The sequence below is a fragment of the Equus asinus genome, chromosome 21 (genome assembly GCF_041296235.1).
Source record: "Equus asinus isolate D_3611 breed Donkey chromosome 21, EquAss-T2T_v2, whole genome shotgun sequence".
NCBI classification, from domain to species: domain Eukaryota; kingdom Metazoa; phylum Chordata; class Mammalia; order Perissodactyla; family Equidae; genus Equus; species Equus asinus.
Window position 1 is genome coordinate 20,641,779 of NC_091810.1, and position 18,871 is coordinate 20,660,649.

Genomic DNA, 18,871 nt, shown 5'->3' on the forward strand with positions numbered 1-18,871 from the left:
AGCCAATGGCATAATTTTCACCTTTGGAATAAACATTAGAAGAAATTTTCTGGGATAGAGCCTGTGATGGTTCATTTTATACGTCAACTTGACTGGGCCATGGGGTGCCCATATATTTGGTTAAACATTATTCTGGGTGTGTCTGCGAGGGTGTCTCTGGATGAGATGAACGTTTGAATTGGTAAACTAAGTAAAGCAGATTGATCTCCGCAATGTGGGTGGGCCTCAACTAATCCACTGAAGGCCTGAATAGAACAAAGAGGCTGAGTGAGAGAGAACCCTCTCTCTCTGCCTATCTTTGAGCTGGGACATCAGTCTTCTTCTGCCTTCAGCCTCAGGCTGGAACTTACACCATTGGCTCTCATAGGTTTCCAGTTTGCCAGTTGCACTTCTCAGCATTCATAACCCCATGAGCTAATTTTTTATTATTTGTCTATTTTTCTATGTTATTGGTTCTATTCCTCTGGGGAATCCAGAGTAATGGTGGAACCTGCTGGATAAAAGATAATCGTGTTTGTATATGCTATAAATTCAAGTTATATTTGTGGTCCTGGGAAGCTCTACCCAATTTGTCAGCCCTACCCAATATGCCCAGCCACAGTATCTCTGGTGAACATTGTACCTAAGCTCAATGCCACAGGGAGGGACCTGCTGCAGATCCTCTTGGAGTGTAACCCCACCCAGCACATCTCCGCAGAAGAGGCCCAGCAGCAACCCTGCTTCTCCAACTTGTCTCCCCAGGCTTCAGGACCCCATGCACCAGGCTGATCCTGGCTTATTTAAGCACCCCCATCCCACCCAGAGGAGAGGAAAAGCAGGGCAGCCATGGTATGCTGAGCTCCAGCTGTGCTGGGCCAGCCAGGGTGGAGGTGTCCTGGCCCATGTTCTTCACTCCCTGGGAAGACTAGCATACTCACTAACTAACAATAATTCCAAATAATTCCAAATTGTAAGTGTTACTAGAAGCACACTATTGAATGTTGAACCTGAAATCTTAAGAAAAGAAAAAAAGAACAAAAAATGTCCCTACAGCTGTCAGCTAATATCTAGGCAGGTAAGTTCCAAACAGAACGTAAATAACTTCTGCATAACAAAAATAATCATCACACAAGGCCACTCCATGACTGTGGTGGAACAAGACAAAAGTAAGGCCACTCTGCTACCATATCTTAAACTAGACAGAAACAAGAATATTCTGCAACCTCAAAAATTGCTAAACATCTCTCTTTTCCAGTTCACATAAGTGCCTACTGTTTTCTTTGTTAGTGACACCTCTTGCTTAGCTTTTATCCTCCCATGTCCCAGATAAAAATCTTCAAGACATACACTCATCAAATTGCTACCGCTTCCTAAGAGGGCCCAACCCGAAACTGGCCCTTCCTTCCCTAAACCTGCCTAGAACCACCCAGCTCAGCCCAAAGTCTATGATAAATCCCATCCAAACTCCTTCATCCTGAAGGAGGTTTTCTGGCAGGAGGTTGTTTTTCAAACAGCAAGTTAAATAAACCTAAGTATATCCGACTACAGAGGAGCCCCCGAGGGTCTCTGGCTGGTGAACTTTTACATCCCCTTGCACAAGGAAGCTGCTGCTTACTCAAGGTCACATTTTACAGAATCTCAGTTAAACTTAAGTGATGCACTAAAATGCATTTAAAAAAAAATAATAAAACACACCACCAGATAAAGAATGAAGGAAGGAAGAAAAGTCTGACCAAGAGAAGGATCTTGTGAAATTATTAAAGTATTAGCTGGTACCTTGTTTGTTAAGCAATTTGAGCATCAGATTAAATGAGATCATGCACATAGGTGCTGAGTACAATGTCTGGTATAAACTCAGAATACATTTCCTAACATCATCATCATCATCACTATCACTGCTATGTTATTGATTATCAGTCCTTGCTCACGCCTGCAACAAGTTGCATGTTCACTTGTGTACACACACAAACATATAGACAAGAAACATTTGCCTAATTGAGCAAACTAAAAGTTTGTTTATTCACCACACAAGCAAAGGAAGAGGAACAATTAGAACTCACGTTGAGCTGAAGTTCATCTGTCCACTGTCCAATCAGACGGTAACCAGGGTTGGTGGTGTTTGTCATCTGGTACTGAAAGATGTCATAACGCCCAGGTGCATCCCCATTCTTATTAAACATTACTGGGGTGCCAGCGCTACCTGAGGAAAGCAAGAAAATGACAGATTTTAGAGTTAAAAAGATTCCATCTATCTCTTATGCATGGGTGACAGTCTGGAAACCTGCGATGAGCAAGGTAGCTAGTAGATAACCCCATTGTTTAATAGGTTCCCCCAAAATGGTCCCTGAAACTCATGGGGCAAGTCCTCATATGGCCTGCGGATGCTAATTATAGAAGGTAGAAGACAAGCTGCCTCTTCCTTTGAAAAGTTCAATTGCTCGCTATTTCTTAATATGTTATCCTACTCTTTCCCCCTTTGTGAGGAATAAAAATTAAATTCATTATTTTCCAGGAACAGCCTTATGTTTTATTATTATTATTATTATCATTTTAGTTTCTACCTAACACTAAATTTTGGTCAGTAGAGAATCATTTCAAAAATAATAAACAATAAATAAACAAATAAGTTTTAAAAGGGGAATGCAACAGAATTAAAAAAAACAAACGAGCAAACAAGCACAAAAATTCACTTAAATATGGCCTTGGATATTGACTGCATCGAGAAATTTTTTTTGCTGATTAATTCTAATTTACTTTATATAATAACCAGTCTAAAATGCTTAGCAGTGTGTCTGGTAAATGTTTAATAAATACTGGTTTCTTTCTCAATCTCCCTCTTGGTTCTTATTTAAAATATCCATCTTAAGATGAAACCAATTTTGGGGGACAATTAGACATTGAAGTCAATTTAAAAAGACTAATGCATTTTGGGGGAACGTATATATTCTCTCTCTCTCTGTCTGTGTATATATACTTCTGATTATATATATATATATATATATATATACGTAAGTTGAAAGTTGAATATGAGTGAAAATTTCCTTACTATTAACCACATGGAATAATTGGTAAACCATATTCAGAGAATGGAAGATGTGAGCTTTGGTTATTTTCAGTAACAGTTGCAAAAGAATTACCAAAAGTTTGGTAACTGAGTGCTATTTTTCTCATGATGGCTTGAAAACAGGAAAAATACCATTGGTCTCAGGGTATGTGATGGTATGTGCTCTGCCTAAAGGTTAATACCAGGTCAATATTCCCAGCAGAAAACAATGCTCAATTTCCTGTATTTTACAAGGAAGTTGACAGATCACTTACCAGCTGAAATAGAATCACTGAGGACAGAAGTTTGCTATTTTCGGGGGAGGGGCAGGGTTAGTCCTAGGTAAAGAGCATGAAGCATTTTTGAGAATTCTCATTAAAAATTAAGACACCAGTGGTGGCAGAGCTCTGCATTTGGTTAGCAAAGTCATTAGCTTCTACTGAATTGGGGCAACATGATATTTGCAATAACGACATGGATGAAGGAAAAAATATGGCGTGCTAACTGGACAGGAGAGAGTATGCCAAAAACAGTAAAAAAAGGATAGATACACTTAAGAAAGCAGGTGTGATGCTGAGAGTGGCCCCACACAAATGATCACTCAACACAAGAATGAAGTTAGGAAAAAAGTCTAGAAAGAGAGACAATATTTTGGCTCACAAGAGGCATACAGAGTTGCAATCTTGTGCTGAAAGTTACCTCTGGTGCAAGAGATGGTCCAACATTATAGACAGGATATAGGGCAGCTAAAGAACTCCACACCATCCTACAACTGTTGGGTGCAGGATTTTGTGACACTTCTGGTATTAAAAATGAAAAAAATCAGAGTTTGTGGCAGGCTGAATAATAGCTCCCCAAACATGTCCATGCCCGAATCTCCAGAACCTGTGAATGCCACCATCCATGGCAAACGAGATTTTGTGTATGTGATTAATGACATGAGATGGGGAAGATTCTCCTGGAGAAGCTGGGTGGGCCCACCCTGATCATAACGGTCCTTAGAAGTGAGAGGCAGCAGGAGTCATAGGAGGAAGGAGGAGATGTGATGATGAAAACAAGAAGTTGGACTGACGTGAGGAAGAGGCCACCAGCCAAGGAGTGCAGGCAGCCTTCAGAAGCTAGAAAAGGCAAGGAAAAGTATTTCCCCAGAACCTCCAGAAGGAACCAGCCCTGCCTTCACCTTAACTAAATCTCAGTGTGACCTGTGTCAGACTTCCAGACTACAGAACTATAAAATAGTAAATTTGTGTTGTTTAAGCCACTAAATATAGGTAATTTTGGGGGGAGACACAGAACATCAAACTTCCTGATTTTACAGGTGAGGAAGTATACTTAGGTTCAGAGTAGGGAAGTCACTGCCCCAGGGCCACTCAGCTAATTAAACTAGAATAGTGCTTAGTAACTCGCTTTGGAATCTCCTAGAATGGGTTTAAATTGCAGGTTTACCACTTACTATATGTGTGACTTTTATCAAATCATTCAACTTCCCTCTACTTCTGATTGTCACTAATAATACCTATCTCATAGACTTTGAGTGAGGATCAAATGTAAAAATGTACATAAAGCACTTAGTTCCTTGCCTTTTATATAATAAATGTTCAATAGGTGGTATGGATTTTTTATAGTTTCTATTTTTATCATTGTTTTATTTGCTGATATATCAGAACCAGAACGCATGCCTTCAGATCTCCAATCTTTTCTCCTGCATGAAAGTTGTCTCTCCTAACTGGTATCTAATTTAAATTTCTCCATCAGTGTAAAGAGTTTTTATTTTCTAAACAGCAGGCTATAACCCACTCTGGAATGAGCACTGATCTATGAGCAATGTTGCTTTGGTCCCACCTACTTGAGTCAGTGCCTAAATCTGTGTGTGGCCAAGGGCACCATTTCAATTTGTTTCTCTTATGCTTTACCTAGACACCATCCCCACAGCCCACAAAGGCACTCGCTCTATAACAATAGGAATCTCGTAAGCTTTCTCTGTATGGAAATCGACACAAGCCTTCCCAAATAGGGAGAGAAAAAACCCAACATCAATAATAACAAAAGGTTTTTAATATTGGCTTTCCGCTTTCAGCAAGCTTTCCAAGTATATAAGGAAAAGAAATGAATCTGGATTTTACATGTTATTAGCAAGAAAATAAGAATCCTATCATTTTGCAGGAAGACATTAATATTCAGATACTCACCTTTCTTTTCTATCATATTGGATACTAGGATTCATGTTGTGCTTTGCTATAATTCTACAGCTTCTAGTTATTAAATAATATGACTTGAGTTTTTCATAGTCTTTGAGAGGAATAATATTGAAGGCCTGGGGCTACAAAGGATCTCAAGCTCACGAGCTAAATATTCATCAGAATGGGACACACTGCCTAATCTTTGTCCCTTTTTACAATCTTTGTTAGGAGAAATGATTCTTGTCATGCCCTTTCCATTCTCATTAAAGTTCATGCTTAAAAAAAAATTAAGGCAGAAGAGTTGAATACTTTATCTAAGTGATGACTTGTAATAGTGTATTGTGTGGCTTTGACCTTTTCGATGGATTCTATAATGCAACAGGCTTATTATTTCCAATTTTTTTCAACACTCCTTTTTAACAGAACCCCTGAACTTCTTGAAAGAGGAAAAGAGAGATTGTATTCAATGAACTCTATATTTAAAAAACAAAGTCAAAGAAGTGAGGAGTAGAGACGGAAGTTATCAAAGGAGAAGCCATCACCAGCAGAGATGTCCACGAGATTTCAAGGCCAGGGCGCAAGGACGCTAAGGCCAAGGAAACAGCAAGACGGGACACTGAGCGCGGAGGAGGGATGACAGAATGTTCCTGAGTCTGAAATCCGTACCGGGTGAGAGTATCTTAATGATATTCCTTTCTTCCTGAACAGAGAAGGATTTGGGATCTAGATTGCCCAGATGACAAAACCATCCTCTGCATCAAAGTATTTACAAGTTTTCTCTCCCATTTTGGCACCCCATGCACAGATTCCAGAAATGCTGCATTGATTTGTGTTCCAGTTACCTATGGCTACTCAACAAATCACCCTAAAAGTTAGTGCACAAAACAATGACAACCTGTATGTTGTGTTTTGAGCAGGACTCGGCAAGGACAGCACCTCTCTGGTCCTCTCATGTCAGCCAGGGCAGCTCGCAGCTCAGTTGTCTGACAGTTGATGCTGACTATCGGCTGGGGCCTCAGCTGGGGCTGTGGCTGCAAGATCCACGTGTGGCCTGTCTGTTAGGCTTCTTGGCTTCCTCCCAACACGGTGGCTGTGTTCATCATACAAATGTCCCACAAGAACCGGGCAGAAGCCCTATTACTTTTTATACCTTAAAAGTTACATAGTATCACTTCCACATTGGTCACAGGCTCGTTCAGATTCAAGGAGAGGGAATAGATCTCACCTTTCGATGAAGGAAAGCCAACTTCATGTTTCAAGGAAAGCACATGCTATGTGCCATCTTTACAAAACAAACATGAACCCAACTTTTTTTCTGGAAGCTAGTAAATCTAGGTACAGACAGACTTCAGAGTAAATATTTCATTATACAGCAAGTCTCTCAGATTTTGTATCCAAGACAACAAATTTGTTAAATTTACTTCTATAAGTATTGACATCTGGTTGGATGGGCCAACACAGAGATAACCGAAACAAATTTCAGCTCAGGTCATTGCATTCATTTGGGATGCAGGATAAAATGACCAGAAGTGATGAAGACAAAATCAGCCATTTTTTCTTTTGGTGCTTAGGAGGAGGTTAAGTACTTGGTGAAGCTGTAGCAATACGTTTAGGGGCATTCTATTACTATTTTCTAAATTGATGCTTTGGTAAATGTGAAGGTCAGAGTTATTAAATTGTACTCTACTGGTCTGGAACAAAACTCCCACGGGTACAGAAAAGTTTGTACTAAAGTAACAGAAGAGCACAATTAAGGTTATTGAGACAAAGAAAAATCAAAATCCTCCTAAAACATGCAAAAGAAAGGCTAAATTTTTCACAATGGACTAGAAAGAAACTTGGCTTCTAGATCTGTCTTCATCAATTGCTAGCTGCGAAGTCTTAAGACAAATATTTTCTTCTCTCTAGGATTTGATTTCTGTATCAAAAAATCAGGAAATTGAGTAAAAAATGTCAACTTTCTTTTCACTCTAATAGTTGCTCACTGTAAGTGACACGGAATCTACTAGTTAAATCTAGTACAGGCTTGGGGCCGGCCTGGTGGCGAAGTGGTTAAGTTTGCACGTTCCACTTTGGTGGCCTGGGGTTCGCCAGTTTGGATCCCAGGTGCAGACCTATGCACTGCTTGTTGAGCCGCGCTGTGACATGCATCCCACATACAAAGTAGAGGAAGATGGGCACAGGTGTTATCTCAGGGCCAGTCTTCCTCAGCAAAAAAGAGGAGGATTGGCTGTAGATGTTAGCTCAGGGCTAATCTTCCTCAAAGAAAAAGAATGTCTTAAAAAAAAAAAATCTAGTACAGGTTCTCTGCTTTATAAAACTATTGAGCCTACCATCAACCACTATCACAGTGTCCCAGGAGCCAGAAGTCTCCTTATGACAGAAGTCTGTCCATACGGCAGAAAAAATGTCCTCAGAGAAAAGAAGACTATGGTCACCACAGAGCATGATTGCAATGATGACAAAGAGAGAGAAACAATTGGCCGTGCCTGTGAACTTCCACAGAGCCTCCGTTCTAAGGTGGAACAGTAGAATGATGCAGTCAGTCCTTTCTCGCAGATTCTTAAAGAATAACAGTAAAGGGAACATTCATGGAGTTAGGTGCCCTAGGTACCAAGTATACCATCATGACTACCGAGCTGTGTGGCTTTAAACATCATGATTCTTAATTTCTCTGTGAATCAGCTTCCTTACCTATAAAGAACAGGGACGGTAATAGTATCTAAACTATTTGGTGTTTTACATATTAAGTCAACACGCATAAAGTACTTAGCATAGTTTCTAGCACATAGTAATCATTTGATAAACATAAGCACAGTGTACAGTCAGAAGTTCAGCAACTCTGGCTCATTGGTGACGAGCCATCTTAACAAAATGAATCTTGAAACATTACCTAGAAGAAGTCTTAGGGGAGAATCACGAAGAACATTCTCAAGATGAATTTTTTTGTGACTAGTGTAAGAATGGTCATGCGTATCCATGGACTAGAATACACAGCCTAAAAACTGATCCCAGCATGTGTAATTTAGTGTTGGGTAAATGAAATCTATATGTGTTGGTTCCGGGAAAATTAGTTACATGTTTTAGGAGATTCTGTAAGATCAGAAAGAAACTATAAAAAAAGATAATTCGTAGTTGAACTATTTTCTCCTTTTATAGACAGTCATTTTTGCCTCCACTTTAACTAGGAAACTGTAGATTTCAAAACTGGATGTGGTTCATCTTCATCCACGTACTGGGTAACTCCTGAATGACTTGTACAATAGTGTATGTTTAAATGGATTATTATTTTCAAGCAGACAAGACTTTTTAAAGCATAATATAATTATCTAAACCAGGAAATTAAAATTGATATAATACTCTTTAATGCTAATCTGAAAATTTTATTAAAGTTCCTCCATTGTCCCATTAAGGTCCTTTTTCTGATACAGGCTCAATCAATGTTCTCACATTGCCTTTAATAGTAATATCTCCTTAGTTTCTTCCAGTCTGGGACAATTCCACAGTCTGTCTTTTCTCATGACTTGGCACTTTTGAAGAGTACTAGCCAGTTATTTTGTAAAATGTCCTTTGATTTGGATTTGTCTCACGTTTCATTATGATTAGGTTGAGGTTATATATTGTTGGCAATAAGACCTCAGAAGTGAGTTGTAACCTTCCCAGGGTATCTTATCAAGAGATGCTTGATGTCAATTAGTCTTATTACTGGTGATGTTAACCTTGATCCTTTGGCTAAGGTGTTATCTTCCAGGTTTTTACACTTCAAAGCTACTCTTTTCCCCTTTGTAATTAATGTTTCTTGACAGAAGATACTTTGAGACTATGCAAATATCTTGCTTCTCATTACACTTTAGACCAATAATTTTAGCATCCATTGATGATGCTTGCCTAAGACAATTATTACTGAGGTCTTTGAAAAACGGTGATTTCATACTTCCATCTTTCCGTCATTTCATTCTGCTGCCCGTTCTCCTACATTTATGTATTCAATTCAATTATTTATTTATATCAGTATGAACTTAGTGATGTTTGTTTTATTTTACGAGTTTAATCCATTATTGTCCCAGAATTGGCCAGTGGGATCTCCTTCAAGTTGGTTCCTGTGCGCTTTCAACATGACCCCATCAGTTTTTGAGCACTTTCTTCCTTTCCGGCACAACGTGAAGTTTCAGACTCATCTTATACTTTCCCTGCCCTGCCTGGCCCTTGAATCAGTAGTTTCTCTAGGGAGCCCTAGTTCAATGGGATTTATAAATAAGATGTGGGCGCTAGGTATAGTCATTTCTACCCGGGTGTCATTGCTCCTAGGCCCTCTCAGTGGACAGAACTAGGCAGTAAAGATATGTATACATATATAACATACACATATTTATTTCTGTGTCTACCATCTGCGTGTATATTAAAAGCCATGAGTTTATGCTGATAACTTCTAACACAACATAACAAGGTTCATTCTAGCTTTCTCCTGTTCTTATTTGTAATTTCTTTCCCTGACAGTGAGAAACCTGGCTTTCATCACCCACAATATGTTTGATTATTCTCTCAGTCCTTTTATGTACATAAATTATTTTCATAATTGTAAAGAGTCCCACAAATTTACTAGCTATTGTACAATATCTGTGTACAGTTATTTTTGTCTTTAGTCTTATAATATATAATCAAATACTATCTTCCAAAATTACTTGCATTCACTTTTTTTATCCCTCAACCCCTTCAGTGTGGTTATGGTATTCATTTGTAAAATAGGTTTATTTATTATTTTCTGCATGAATTTTGTGTTACACCCACGTGATGGTTAATTTTATGTATCGTCTTGACTGGGGATAGCTGTAAAACCTTATTTCTGTGTGTGTCTGTGAGGGTGTTCCTGGAAGAGACTGGCATTTGAACTACGGAACTGAATAAAGCAGATAGTCTTTCCCCAGTGTGGGTGGGCATAATCCGGTCTCTTGAGGGCCTGACTAGAACCAAAAAGCTGAGAAAGGGTGAATTCGCTCTGCTTGAGCTGAGACATCCATCTTCTCCTGCCCTCAGACATTAGCGCTCTTGGTTGTTGGGATTTTGGACTCCTATCAGGACTTAGACCAGGAGCCCTCTGATTCTGATTCTTAGGCCTTGGCGCTTGGACTGAATTACAACACTGACTTTCTGGTTCTTCAGACAGAAGACGGTGGGACTTCCCTGCCTCCATAATCACGTGAGCCAATTCCTATAATAAATCTCCTCTTCTTTATATCTGTATATACCCTATTGGTTCTGTCTCTCCAGTGAACCCTAACACAACCCTTATTCAGGTTTATTTTAATTGTTTGTTTAGTTTTTGGTATGTGAAGCATGAAACTGTTGTAAGAGTCAAGACCATACAAAAGTTGTTATCAGAGAAGTGGTACTCCTCCCTCCTGCCTTCTACCCTACTTACTCATTTTCCCACCTATCTATGCCCACCTCTTTTAGGTAACTAATTAATGTCTAACCCAGTTTTATACTTTGAGAAATGTTTGCAATCTGAAATATGGGTGGTATGGCAAATTACGATCATTACTTCAATTAACTTGGGTACCTAGAGCAACCGTCTCCTCCCTTTCCCCTTAGCCCCTCCTATTACTACTTAGATTTGCTGAGGGAGAATTGCCTTTGTGCAAATACTCCTCTATTTTAAGAAAAATAAGACAAATTATAACCCCCAAATATTAATTTATTCAATTGTTCACTCACTCACTACTCATTCATATATTGATTCAGTCATTTAAAATTATATAATCAACCAGGTTTTGACACATACTCAAGACTAAATAATAATCCAAATGCATAACTTATGAAACAAAGAATGTCAATACTTAGGATTCCAAAAAGCACAGGTGTTCGGAGACTCACCGTTGAAATTAACGTTGCGGATGTACTTCAACAACTTCTTGCCCCCAGCCTGCTCCATCTCTGGACAGACACCCCGGTAGTCAGCACAGAGATCCTTGTTCATGTGATGAAGGGCATGCGCCATAGCATAGACCGCGTCAATCACAAACTGAACTTTACCCTCCTGTTCATAGTTGGAATCTTTCCCAATTCTCTCCTGTCCTGCACATTAAAACAAGAAACACACACACACAAAGATTGGTGTTGAGTAGAATGTCTAAATTTCCATTTAGCTTCAACTATCCTTAAAGAAGCAAGGCTTTGAGGAGTTGAATGGTGCAAACCACATATCCACAATTGGCTATCACGTTAGGTTGTTTTGATAGTTTTTGGTATTTGACTTTGAAGCATATTACACTAAACTTTCAATATATTAGACAAACTATAGAAGCCATAATCTATGAATCACAATGATAGCTTTTGCAAGAAGTCAACATACTATTCAAAATATAGTGGTCCCATAGAATCAAGGGACGGCTGGGATTAGAAGCTGGGCTGCCATATTCAAATCTTCAAAACTCCCTTACTCTAGAAAGGTGGTGAGCCAAAAGGAAAATGATGGAAAACAAACTAAATTCCGTGCCTGAACTCATCAGTACTTCTACTTACCTACTCCGTCTTCTGTGTTGCCTGGCTCGATTGCTGGTATTACTGGCAACTCACATGCTCAGGCTGGGTATCATTTTTGATTCTTTCCTCTGTCTCACTCCCCACTCTCACATACATATATCTAATGAATAGCTAAATTCTATCAATTCTACCCCTGAAACATGGAACAGTTTTGGCCACACTACCAACATCCTATTTGTGCCCTTCCCATCTTCCATCAGGATGCAATACTGGAGGTCTCCTTCTATCTAGTCATTCCTCCATATGCATCTTTCCAAACTGCAGAGCTGAATGCCTCACCCTCATGCTCAGAATTCTTCAATGACTCTCCATTGTCTACAAAATAAAATACAAATCCTTTCCCCTGACAACTGAGAGTGTTCATCATTTTGCCCTCATCTTCCTGATAACAATAAGAACTGACATTGATGAAGTGCCCTCCACTGTGGTGAAAGCTTTGCATACATTATTTTTATTTCATCCTCACTTTGTGAGCTAAGTGCTATTTATCCTCATTATACAGATGGGAAAGCTGAGCCTTATAGAGATTAAATAAGCTTCCCAAGATCATTTATAGGTAGAGCAATGATGAGAGCTCAGGCTTGTCAGATGCTAAAGCCCACATTCCTCTCACTACATTGACCCTGTGACACCTCTTTCCTATAATGTTTTTGTTCCAGACAGGTATGGCTATTTTTTCCTGATTACACCATCAATTCTAATGTTAAGCTATCTTTGCTCATGCTCTTTATTTTGCCAGAAATGTCTTTCCTCCTTGCTTTTCCCCAATGACAACTTAATTCTCTCTCTATGGCACAATCCAATGGTTGCCTACCTTTAGCTCCACAATCACAAAGATTTTTATAGAACTTTCAAATCTTTATCACAAAATCAACAATAGCACTATATTTTAATGCTCTACCAGTTGATTTCCCAGACTTTTTTCTTTTCTTTTATTCCCCTTATATCCCCAACGCTAAACACAGCATTTAGTGTCCAGTAGATCCTAAATAATACTTGTATTAAACTATGCAGTCATTAAGTACATGATACCAGGAGCTCTCTTTAGGCCTCTTGTTCCTCTACAACAAATAATTTTCCACAGATTAAATTTCACTTTCACAGCAAAACAAAGGGTTCTTGACAACCACTGCATTAAATATTTTTAGATTTCTTTACTGAGACTTTTTCAGAGCATTTCACATTATAACATAAAGTATAATCTCCAAGAAGGAAATTTGGAATTTCTCAAGTTTACTTGAATTTGTATTTTTCCTTTTCAGAGCACACATTAACATCTCCTATGGCAGCTACTTCTGTGTTTTATGTGTATCTAATTTAAACACAATCAACCTTATGCTCACAGCTTGTCATTGAATCAAGGCCTTTTCAGAGCAAGATTTTCTCTTTTATTTTTGGAAAAAGATAAAATTCATCATGAATTTACATTCTACCTCCAATTCAAATTCAGGAGTATAGGATTTTTACTTAACTTCCACACTCTTAATCTCTACCTCCTTTCTCTCATGAGGAAAATCCTGGTTCTTAATGATACCATTATGATTATTTGTTTGCTTTATTCCATAATGTACAGATAGCATTCTGACAATAGCAATCATGTCTAACAGGCTAAAAAGTGTAGTGTAATGAATAGTCTTGTGCGTATTTGTGTTTTTCAATTATTGTCTGAATATTTTGGTGATAGATTCTGAGAAGCGAGATTGCTTTGTTCAAGGGTAAATTCATAGACATTTTGCCATGTGTCAGTGAATTCCCCTAGTGGGGTTGCACTATTTTGCCGTCTCACTAGCAAAGGATGGGAGTGTTCGCTTCTATACAACTTGACCTATCTAGTATATTGTCAAATTTGGATTTTCATGAATCAGATATGTGAATAATGCCACCAGAGTGTATTTTTATTTGCATCTTTCTTTCTTTCTTTTCCTTTTTTTCTTTTTTTGAGGAAGATTAGCCCTGAGCTAACATTTGCTGCCAATCCTCCTCTTTTTGCTGAGGAAGACTGGCCCTGAGCTAACATCCGTGCCCATCTTCCTCCACTTTATATGTGGGATGCCTACCACAGCATGGCTTGCCAAGAGGTGCCATGTCCACACCCTGGATCTGGATACCAGTGAACCCCGGGCCGCTGAAGCAGAACGTGCGAAATTAACTGCTGCACCACCAGGCCAGCCCCTGCATCTTTCTCATTATAAGGGAGGTTGAACATGTTTCATATGGTAAAAAGCCATTGTATTGGTTTTCCTGCAAACCGTTTATAATCTAGCCAATTTTTATAAAATGTTGGTCCTTTTCTTCTCTACCTTTAAAAGTTTTTTAATTAATTAAACATATTAACACTTTCAGATTAAGTTGCAAATATTTTTCCCAGTTTGCCATTTTTTTTTTCACTGTTTTGGGGGTATCTATTTCCAAATAAAATTATATTTGATTTAAAAAAGTTGTTTTTTTAAAAAAATTTATCAATTTCATTTTTTCTTATTGCTTCTAGATTTTCAATTATGGTTGGCAAAAATGTCCCCACTCCCAGAGTACAGAAGATTCCATTTACATTTTCCTCTAGTACTTGTATAATTTTATTTTTTAAAGTTAGATATTTGATCCGCTTCGAATGTATTCTGGTGTGCAGTGTGGGAAATGAATCAAAATTTTATCTTTCTCCATATAGCTATCCCGTTATCATTACACACAACAGTTCACCTTCTCTCACTGATTTGAGGTGCTGCCTTTATGATATCCTGAATTCCCATATGTAATTAAGTCTATTTCTGGATTCTTAAAATCTGTTTCATTCTTTGGTTTGTCTATTGTACCAACACTAGAGTTTCAATTCTAAAGGCTTTGTACCATACTTTAATAACTGCTCGAATTAGCCCCTCTCCCACCATATTATTCATTTTTTTCAAATTCTCCTGGTTATTTTTGTTTATTTACTGAAATGAACTTTATTAACCACTTATCTAGTTTGAGAAAAGGAAAAATACACAACTTGATGGTACCTTTATTAGGATTATGTTGTGTTGATAAATAAACTAGGACAGAAATTTTTGCAAAGTCGTCTTCCTCTCTGTCTTTCCATTTCCCCGAGTCTACTTTGCTTTCTTCAATCGTGTTTTAAAGTTCTTCTCACACAGGCTTTGAGTGTTTCTTGGAAAGTTAAACTAGCTATTTTGCTTATTTTTGCTATTATGAATACAGTTATCTTTTCTATATATTTCTCACTGGCTTTTGGTTGCCTACATAAAAGCTATTCTTTGTTTTGTTGTGGTTGTTTTATTATTTTTTAACTTTCTATCATGAAAAACTTTAAACATCGTACAAGCTTGAAAGAGCTTTACAGTGAACCTACCAACTAGATTCTTTTTTTTTTTTAAAGATTTTTATTTTTTCCTTTTTCTCCCCAAAGCCCCCCAGTACATAGTTGTGTATTCTTCGTTGTGGGTCCTTCTAGTTGTGGCATGTGGGATGCTGCCTCAGCGTGGTTTGATGAGCAGTGCCATGTCCGTGCCCAGGATTCGAACCAACGAAACACTGGGCCGCCTGCAGCGGAGCGCACGGACTTAACCACTCGGCCACGGGGCCAGCCCCCCAACTAGATTCTTACATCAACATTTTACTATACTTATTTATAAGGCAATTCATTTTCTAATATTAGTTTTATAACCTGTTACTTTACACGTTTCTCTTATTTTTTATAGTACTTAAAAAAGGCAATCTTGAGGGCCTTATGACCATTATAAAATATGTACTATGAAACAGGTTCTCACTAATAATTCAGGAGAGCAGTTTCTAAATTGCATTCATAAAGACATTCATCCTAGGAAGAATGCCCTGAAAAATAATTGCAACATTTTAAATAAGGAAATACTTCATTATTTGTGGAACATTGTGGCTTTATCCTTTTCTTGAAAAGTCACCAGGTACATTAGTACATTGAAGGCTCTGAGATACATTGGCACATTAAATGCTCTTAAGGCACAAATCAACCTTTGAGACTATCAGATCTTGAAAAATGTAGCCTTATATCAAGAAAATGAGGAGTGGTAAATTCATTAAAAAAAAACCGGGGCGGAAGCCCGGTTGTGCAGCAGTTAAGTTGGCACGCTCTGCGTCAGTGGCCCAGGGTTCGCCAGTTTGGATCCTGGGTGCAGACCTATGTACCACTTATCAAGCCATCCTGGGGCAGGCATCCCACATATAAAGTAAAGGACGATAGGCACGGATGCTAGCTCAGGGCCAATCTTCCTCAGCAAAAAGAGGAGGATTGGTGGTGGATGTTAGCTCAGGGCTAATCTTCCTCAAAAAAAAAAAAAGTTTACCTTTGTTTTCCCTAGTGTGGCTGACACAACTTTTTGCCAACTTCAGAGTCTCTGGTTACTCATTGACTACCGCTCCCCTCCTCCTCTAACTGAAACCCAGTTCTCTTCAGATATTGGGGGCCATAGGCGGAAGTGAGAGTGTCTGGACCTCCCTTGAGCCTCGCTGAGTCATCCTGATTTCCCTAAGCCAATTCAATTTCCTCTGCAAGGGCAGATTTAGGAACACGCATGGGACACAATTCTAGCCAATGAGATGTAAGAAAAGACTTTGCTGGGGAATGCCTGAGAAAGTTTATTTGCTCTTAAAAAGAGATGTATGTATTTGTTTGTATCAAAAGCACCCCTCATACACACCCTGCAATTACTCTAGTCATTTTGCGGTCCTGAGGAAATTACACAGCATACACACGACAGCAGAATAAAAATGTGGTAGGGATGTGAAAATGCAATTGTGGTGTGAGTTAACCAAGCCTGCAATCACTCCACATTGGCTTTTTATTTCCATGTGACACATTAAATGGTTTATCCGCTTAACTAAAACTTGATACTCAATATTTTCCAGGTTTATTTGAACACTACACTTCTTCTTCTGTTTCTTCTTCTTCTTCTTCTTTTGTGAAGAAGATTGGCCCTGAGCTAACATCTGCAGTCAATCTTCCTCTTTTTGCTTGAGGAAGATAGTCGCTGAGCTAACACCAGTGCTGACCATCCTCTATTTTATGTGGGACGCCACCACAGCGTAGCTTGATGAGCAGTGCTAGGTCTGCACTCAGGAATCGGGCCTATGAACCCCGGGCTGCCAAAGCAGAGTGTGTGAACTTAACCATTACACCACCAGGCTGGCGCCAACACTAGACTTCTTATTCATGTACCACTTTACAACATCCTGAGGGACTGGCGTTAGGCATGCTCTCCTTCCCCAAAAACGTGAAATGCAGTTTTAAGAAACATTTTTAACAACATAGATTGAAGTAAAAAAAATCCTTTTTTAACTAATTCTCAGCACATTCTTTCAATCTTTCTGATTAACTGAGATGTTGTTATATTCTTTTCTTGGATGAAGTTCATCTTTTTCATCATGTTTCCCAGAATAGGTCTGATGTTTAGATAAAATGAGGAAAACTCCTAAGATTATCTTTTCTTCTCCAGCATGCAAAGAAGCTTACCTTTTAAATTCTCCTGATTTTCTGCTCCATTGTCATTTTTATACAAGGAGGCCAGTATTTATCTCCAAAATGCACACTCTTTCAACTTTCTGTTGAATACGCTTTCAGCAGCAGTATGCCAGAATAATCCATAAACTCTTTCACTACCAGAATTTCTAGTGTTCATTCTGCTGGGAAGGGCTTCTCTTTGAAAGACATGCTTAGCTTGCCTGTTTTAATACACTGCTCTCTCAGAATATGTGCCTTGGTTAATATGCGTAAATAAACTATTAGTGGAACAGAAGACATAGAAAATGCAAAAAAAATATGGATTTCAAATTATTGATATAAACAATCCTATTTGAATGGGGGAAACTAAACGAAAGAGATGAGGTGGGGAGTAGGCAGGAAAAAAAACAGAGGTTTGCTAACGCAGACTGAAAAACACAGCAGAAAGCTTCAGCACGTGGGAACAATTGCCTCAATGCTTACCATATGTTTCTAAGTAAAAAATTGTGATTTTATTTTGACTTTGAATATTAATTGAAGTTATTTGCTTTGGGAAGACCTCTCTGAAGTTCTGCATGCTTGTGCTGACCATGCTTTTAAACCTTGCCTTACACAAATTTATTTGATTGAATGTAAAGCCTCAAACTAAAGTATTTCTTGAGGCTGAAGTCTAGCGTAGTCTGGTATGTAATTAACCAAAATAATAAAGCTTGGACCTACTGCAAATGACAAATACCCTAATAAACAGGAAAAGAATACGTCACAGGAACTTTGAAAATAGCATCAGGGCATATTTTGGTGGTGACAAAACTGCTAGATTCTGGGTAAAGAGGATGCGGGGACAGCAGGGTGGATATCCTGGAGTGCTAGAAAATGTTACAGGGTTCTGAAAAATGCGACAGTTACCCAGCAAGCCTCATTAGGATGCTACTGCAGTTTCTTCTATAATTTAAAAATAAATAAACAACTCAGTTTACTGGATAATTTTTGTTTTCCCTCATGGGTATCCATTTCTCTTTGTAAGAAGAATGTTAATGGGAAGGTAAGATTCTATGTTTATAGAATCTATGTTGCCCTTTTATGGTGACCCCATTTATAGACCCTTAGAGTAAAAACCCATGGCTTGCAAGAAAGATCAGCAGAAGGAAAGTCAGAAGGTCTGGACTGAGCCAAAAAGTCTTCAGTGTTGTTGTGCCTCTATTTTTAGATGAGGCTGAGAATTGAATGGGATGAGCAACTCCTGAAAAGAATGATGGGTTCAAGGTCATAGTGCCACAGGCAGCGTGTGTGTGTTTCTTGCATACTTTCTGTGCACCAGGCTCTGTGTTAAGCACTTTCCATGGTTTAATTTTTAACCCTCACAACACTCTCCTGGGTTAGTACTATTGTCTTTTCCATTTGCCGTCTATTTCCTGCCTCTGTTACTTTACTATCCATTATAAACAATTAGCAAAATGGTTCCTTCCACATCTACACATGGGAAGAGATGCACTGGGATTTTTCCCCTTTAATTCTTGTCGTTTACCACTTTAGTTTACAGTCACAAATAATCCCTAAGTTCACGCTAGCCATCTTTTTGACACCCTCTTATCCCCATTGAATGTTTCAGTGAGTTTCCTGCAAGGAAGAAATAGGTGGTTTTGACAACCACCATTA

At 38.6% G+C, this 18,871-nt stretch overlaps 1 protein-coding gene across 7 annotated transcripts in view; it reads right to left on the reverse strand.

The window, feature by feature from the left end:
• GRM7 (glutamate metabotropic receptor 7) overlaps nt 1-18,871 on the reverse strand; it is an 822,517-nt gene that overhangs the window by 263,788 nt on the left and 539,858 nt on the right. For all 7 annotated transcript variants that reach the window (XM_044754899.2, XM_044754898.2, XM_070492761.1 and 4 more), the window contains exons 6-7: nt 11,077-11,277; nt 2,040-2,179 (exon numbers count right to left, since the gene is read on the reverse strand). In XM_044754899.2, the coding sequence (XP_044610834.1) occupies nt 2,040-2,179; nt 11,077-11,277 (341 nt within the window). The remainder of the gene's footprint in view (nt 1-2,039; nt 2,180-11,076; nt 11,278-18,871) is intronic.